Here is a 6337-nt window from a genome sequence, read left to right as displayed (position 1 = left end):
GCTTTTGCTCTTTGGCATGGGAGGACAGATCTCAGCTTGGAGTCCCTGGTTTCAGGGCACTGGGCAGAGCAGGGGCTGCTGTGTTAGGTTGAAATAAACACCTTGGTGTTTAAAAGGCATGGAAGGAGGGTATGTAATCTTTCTCCTGCCTTCAGCATGCTCTCCCAAAGTAGCTGCCTTAGGGATATAATGGTAGTATTCTCATCCCCCCAAGGAACAGACAGCAGCATATTTCTTAGTTAGAAAAATCCACCCCTTAGAGAAGTCATGAGTCATCCACAACAGCAGTATTATATGCAATTTAATTTCTCTCTTTCTTAAAAAAAAAAGAGTGGTTACAAAGTTTAATTCAATTAAAAATGCGTTTTCAAACTGAAGAGCTGAAACCATTTGCTGCCTTACGTTACTTATAATTGCTCCTTTCCGCATTTTATTATACAAAGTTAATAAAAAATATTTCTGCTGCTGTACCTCACCAATGGCAGTGAAAACCCCCCCACCAACCACTCCAAGTACTATTGCTCCTGAATGGTGAAAGATACTGACAGCAGTCACAGCACTAATGGAGGAAGGAGGCTGCGAGGAGAACAGCTGAATCCAACACACCCACGAGGAATCTGCAATGCACGAAATAAAAGGACCGGTCCCTTGCATCACCATCCAGCACAGCATCAATGTGCTAAGCTACACTGGATTCCAGCGACTCAGAGATTCTCTTTGTACTGTTGATACGGGAAGGGTTAATACTGCACCAATGCACAGGTTTTCCACAGTAGAAGTATGGGTAAAAGTTGTATATGTTTAGGTTTATAATATATTAAAGTAGTAAATCTCAAAAGTAGTGATTTCTTCATGTAAACACAGCTCTCATTGGAATGCCACTTGTAGCTTTTCATGGTCCATCCTCTGATATTTCAGATATTCTGTCTATTGATTTAAGAAGTTCAGCAACTAGCTGCAGCGATTCTGCTCCAGAAACCAACTGTCTGGAAGTACATGCACAGAAAGCAAGCATTAGCAGAGAAGGGGAGATACATAATTAGACCCAAAAAAAAGAGAAGGGAGGGATTTACATGCACCCCTTATTATATGAAACATGCTTAATGTAAGCCTTCTTAGCTAGGAGCCAGTTAGCCTGCACTTCAGCTTTCCCTACCCCCTGCCCTATCTACCCAAGGTAGGTACTTAATGTAACCTACAGTGAAATTGATCAGCTGCTTGTTGTTCAGCCTCTGCTCAATGCAGAAAGACCAAGTTAAAATGCACTAAGGTCAGTGGAAAGGTCTCAAGACAGTAGTTTGCACATAGTACAGGATTCTCATCAGGCCAAATGCTCTATTTGATATGTTTCTCTAAGATGGTGAACTTACTTTATTGAAGACTGAGAGTTGGTTATAACTGTGAGAAGATTCTGCAAGGCAACTTCTGCATTTTGTTTGACTGTGGCCAAACCAGCAGACTGGCCAGACTTCAATGCATCATTCTCTGTCTTGTAGTGCTTCAGCTGAACCTTGGAAAGAATTTAGTCCATCGTGGGCTAGTTTCTTACAGTGGCCACTTATTTTCTTCTACCAGGAGGCAGGAGAAACTAATACCAATACAGGTTTCCCTCGCTTTATGTTGTACATGTGTTCCTGGAAAATGACACATAACTCGGATTCGTATAAAGGGAACCCACTTTACAATATAACAAATAGGGATACATCCAAGACCTTCACTGTACTGACCCCCTCAACTGTACTGATGTGGCATCATGCTGCTCCTAGGGCAGCTGCAGCTGCAGCTCCAGAAGCATGGGCACCAGGTGACCTGAGCAGCAGCTACAGGTGCCGTTGCTGGGCAGTGTCATGGCTTACAGCGCACTGCCAGGGCCAGACTGGTCCAGCACTGCAGCCCAGCCCAGGCACCACCACCCGGCTCAGCCCCTCACAAGTAATTTTCTTCCTCCACCTACAGTATCACTTCCACAATGCACCAAAAAAAGCAGCTGACTGCAGGCTTCCACCAGAGGAATTTCGTAAGATTGAATTTACCTCATATATAACGAATTTTTGGTATAAAAAGGGTCACTACAAAAGAATCAATTTGCACATAAAGAACCTGCATAAAGCAAGGGAAACCTGTAAGTACTTTAGCCTTGGTTTTATGGGACTGACTCCACACCTGTGATTATTTCTCTGTGATCCCAAGCTATCCTGGTAAATTACCAGGTGGCAGCCGCAAAATCTGCTTTCCCAAATACATTGCTTCTACTTTCTCTTGCCCAGTTTTGAGGAAAAAATTTTAGCAGAGAATTTCCAGCAGGCTAGAAATTAACATGGGGAAAGCTAGGATTCCAGGTGATTTAGGGTACTGTTTTCTCTTAATACAGGGCACTAAAATCTGTTCCAATGTAAAGGGTGCTTTGGGATTATAAAAGAAAGAGATTAACAAGAATTACAAGATTTGTATGCCTAACATCATGCAACTTGCTTCACCAACAGACTCAGATTTCCCAATTTGCAAGGAAGGAATACACCTGGAACAGGTTTAATGGTGTATTTAGAGCATCCTAGCAGGGTTAAGACTTCAGGGATGCTGCCATTTAACTCTTAACCTCACTTTGCTTTCAGTGAAAGCAAAAATCCTCCATAAAGATCCACAAAAATAAGGCGCATGCACTTTTTCCCCGCTATCCCTATTGTTACATGAAGCATGGACTGAACTTACACAAGAGACCCTTCAAAATGAGAACAGCTTCATACCTGAAGTACTGCATTTTCCTGCTTTAGCTTTGCAGCATACTTTTCAGCTTTCACTGCTCGCTTCTGGAATAGAAGAGGGGTTGCTTATACAGCAGCACAGCCAAGGATATGCTGGCACTTGCCAAATATAAAGCAGCTCCTGCCCTAGGGCATATGTTACCCAGCATGGCATGGACTAGTGATGGGGGAAGAGGTAACATACAAGTCACTGCAGATCAGCAAGTCACATGGTTTGTTAGTTACATGTGCTATTATTTCCTACTAATCTCTTCCCCACCTTCAGTTTGAGCCTTCAGGAAGGAAGCCACCTACTTTTAATTAAGTAAATGACTTGGCTTTTACCTTGCAGGCACTGCCTGTATGAAGTATTTGTAATTTGAACCTAGCCTGGGATGTATTTCAGGTATTTCCAGACCTCTGCATAGACGGAACAGATTTTACATCATTTGTATTAATTCTGCAAACACCCCTCCCTCAAGCAGCCCCAACATAACATTGGGATGCTTCTACGGTAAAATTTGGTGGCGTTATGCTGACATCTATGGCTTCAGAAGAATGCTTTGTTCCAAACTGGGTGAGTAAATGCATCACACTATGCTGTATCGGCCCCACCTGATGGAATTTTCCAACTTTTGTCAAAAAAGTTAGCCCATAAGATACTTCATGCAAGTGGGCTATAAAGCTTGAAACTTTAGGGAGACACGTCCAGCACGCTTTATGAACTGCTGCACCCACTGCAACACACACAAGGATGAGCAATGTATGTGAATGTAACCAGTGAAGACAATTCTGAGTAATTTAACTGAGCTTGCTCAGGTATATGTTCTGAGCCTTTTCTTATAAAGCAGCAATGAATTGTTCAGAGGCATTTTGGAGGAAAGTTGCAGAGGTCAACCTAGAGCGTAGTCATACACTACAAATACATAAAGAAACATTTACGGTCATCAACTGGAGATTCTGTTCCACATGCTGGACCATGGCATCTAGATCCTGGGCTTCCTTTTGCTCTTTAATCTTGTTCTCTTCTAGTTTTTTTTCAAGCTTCCTTACCCTTGTTGAAGAAGGAACATAATAAAAACACTCACTTGCATTTAGTACCATATTAGTGTTGCAGGTAACAAAATCCTAGCAAAAGACCAATATTTCTGTACATTCCTGGAATGCTAAGGGCTTCCAGTCGAGACAATTATTTCCAATGCATCACAAAAAGCCCATCTTCCAAGGGGCACAGTGAGGTCTCCAGGCTGCAGCTCAGGGGATTGGATTGTTTGACATCCATTAGCATTAATGGAAGTTACACAACCAAACCACTGAATACTGTGTACAGAGCACTGCTGTTCGTGGTCAGTGTATATCATGCAGCAAGTGACAGCTAACAATCCACTTCCATTAGAAGCTGAATTGCTGCAATATAAGAAGCAGGACAGAGCAAGCCAGGAAATCTATCATTAGCTCACTTGTGACCAGGGGAAATTCAAGCCTTCTACTGTCAGTTTTTTTAACATTTAACATACAACACCAACTATAAGCAAATTCTGTCTTTTTTTTTTACCCCATTTGTGAGTTGCTTGAATCATACAATTAAAAGACAGGCCTAACTATGCAAAACACACTAACTTTTCTCCATTTTTTCTGTATACAAACCAAATGTGCTTATATTTTATTATTTAGTTTGCTTCAAATTTGTTTCAATAAACGTTATTGCTGGAAGCGAACACCCAGACTCACTAATTTAAGAAAAAACACTGTCTTCACTGCAACTGTCCTGTAGTTTCCTTACTTGTCTACTTGAGCCTCGGAGAGGATCTGAAGCTGGCTAATCTTGCTCCTTAACTTGGCATTTTCTTCTTTTAACTGCAAAAGAGTGTTTTTATTAGGTCCAATAACCTTCACACACAAGAACCACCCCCAGGTAAAGACTCCAAATCTCCCATTTCTACACCTGAAAACACTTTGGCCTCCTCCAAGCTTTTCCTCACAAAACTCAGTATCTCCAGCTCTGTTTCACAAGGGGGCACAGAGAGATGAAGAGAAACAGGTGCAAGGCTGGATAGAGATTGTACTGGCAGCCCTTACAATCTATCAATTTGTGACCCAATACTCATTTAATGCAAGCAGCAAATGAATTTGGTGGAGCACTGAGTACTATGCATCCTAATTATACTGCAAAGACAGAGGCAGCCTGTCTGAACATCGTGCACAGACCAACACAGGGATGCTTCAAAAGCCTTTATAGGAAGCCCCCAGAAAAAACAGGACTGTTGCATGTTCACATCCTACTGAAAACTTGTGACGCTGCAGGGACCCAGGCATTCACGCAGGTCAGGAGAAAGCCTGCACTTGTAACAACACAGGAAAAGGGATCGGGCTGTCTGCCTACCCACCTGCATCGCACAGCAGCAGAGGGCGGATGCTGAAGGGGAGAGCGAACGGGGTCTGACCTGGGTTTTTTTTTTACCTCGTTCCTCTCACCTGCAGTCTCTGGTATTTAAGGTCTCGAAAGCTGATTCAGAAGCTGCGGCCCCTCCTCCCCCTCTGCCGGCCTCAGGTAGCCGGCGAGTGCCTGGTACTAGTGTGCAGGGGGGGTTTAAACATACACACACGCCGTGTCATGTATGTACGTGTGTATACACCTCCCTCCCCAACATGCATGTGCACACACGCATTCATAAATGCACATTCCCCCTGACATATGCATAGGAAGGTTGTGTGTGCACTTGTATGTATACACACACAACTCCCATGTATGTGCACACGCACACTCCCCCGATGCACACAGACACACACTGACATACAAGTGCATACGCAACCCCCCCGCATGCGTCTATACATTCCCCCAACATACACGTGCACCTGCAACATGTGTGCACACACATGTAGACACTCCCTGACATACAAGTACACACAACCCCTGTATCTGTATACACACAACCCGCCCAATGTGTGCACCCCCGTGCATGTGTGCACACACAGACATACAAGTGCACCCTGTGCATGTGTGCAAACACATGTAGACACCACCCCGATGTACAAGCGCACACACAACCCACTCAACCCACTCCCCCATGCATCTATACACACATCACACCCCTCCGTGTATCTACACTCGCACACACGACTGACCTCCCCGTAGGCGGGCGGAGGCAGCGGGAAGCTGAGGTCGGGCAGGGAGTCCCCGCGGGGCAGGCACCGGGCAGGGCGGGCGGCAGGGCCGGGGGACGAGGCGCTGCCGACGCGGGCCCCGAGCGCATCCTCCTCCTCGGCCGACGGCTGGTAGCTCGCGCTCCACTCCCCGTCCTCCTCCTCGTCCTCCCCCGAGGACACCGACGCGTCCCGCTGCGGCTCCCAGGCGCGGCCGGGCCGCGGGTCGGCGAAGAAGGGCTCGGCGAAGGCCCGGCTCCGCGCCAAGCGTTCCTGCGGGACGCGGGACGTCAGCTCCCGGCCGCGCCTCGCCTCCCCCGCCCCCAAGCCCCGGTGCGGCCCGCGGTACCTGCGAGCCGCGGCTCTGGCTGCGCAGGAACTCGCAGAAGGAGAAGGGATTACGCTCAACCTCAGGCCCAGCCTCTCCGCCGCGGGCCGCCATCACCGGCCCC

General features: G+C 46.2%; 1 protein-coding gene across 1 annotated transcript; it reads right to left on the bottom strand.

Annotated features, from left to right (window-relative positions):
• Window positions 1-284: 284 nt before the first annotated feature.
• Window positions 285-6327, bottom strand: SDCCAG3 (serologically defined colon cancer antigen 3). The gene is made up of 7 exons (XM_019540932.1): window positions 6235-6327; window positions 5868-6179; window positions 4525-4598; window positions 3684-3795; window positions 2745-2807; window positions 1371-1510; window positions 285-986 (listed from the first exon to the last, which is right to left on the bottom strand). Exons 1-7 carry the CDS (start codon window positions 6325-6327, stop codon window positions 893-895), a joined length of 888 nt encoding a protein of 295 aa, XP_019396477.1. The 3' UTR covers window positions 285-892.
• Between the last annotated feature and the right edge of the window lie 10 nt (window positions 6328-6337).

The sequence above is a fragment of the Crocodylus porosus genome, unplaced genomic scaffold (genome assembly GCF_001723895.1).
Source record: "Crocodylus porosus isolate Cpor-Errol unplaced genomic scaffold, CroPor_comp1, whole genome shotgun sequence".
NCBI lineage: Eukaryota > Metazoa > Chordata > Crocodylia > Crocodylidae > Crocodylus > Crocodylus porosus.
Note: the sequence above shows the minus strand (reverse complement) of the source record. Positions and strands in the feature narration are given on the sequence as shown.

Bases quoted from the DNA above. Each gene is read 5' to 3' on its own strand.
- SDCCAG3 (XM_019540932.1), bottom strand. From the start codon at position 6,327: ATGGCGGCCCGCGGCGGAGAGGCTGGGCCTGAGGTTGAGCGTAATCCC. The intron at 2,808-3,683 runs GTAAATGTTTCT...CTTCTATTCCAG, and splicing joins AGAATCTCCAGTTGATGACC to AAGCGAGCAGTGAAAGCTGA. The intron at 1,511-2,744 runs GTATGAAGCTGT...ATTCTTTCCAAG, and splicing joins AGGAAAATGCAGTACTTCAG to GTTCAGCTGAAGCACTACAA.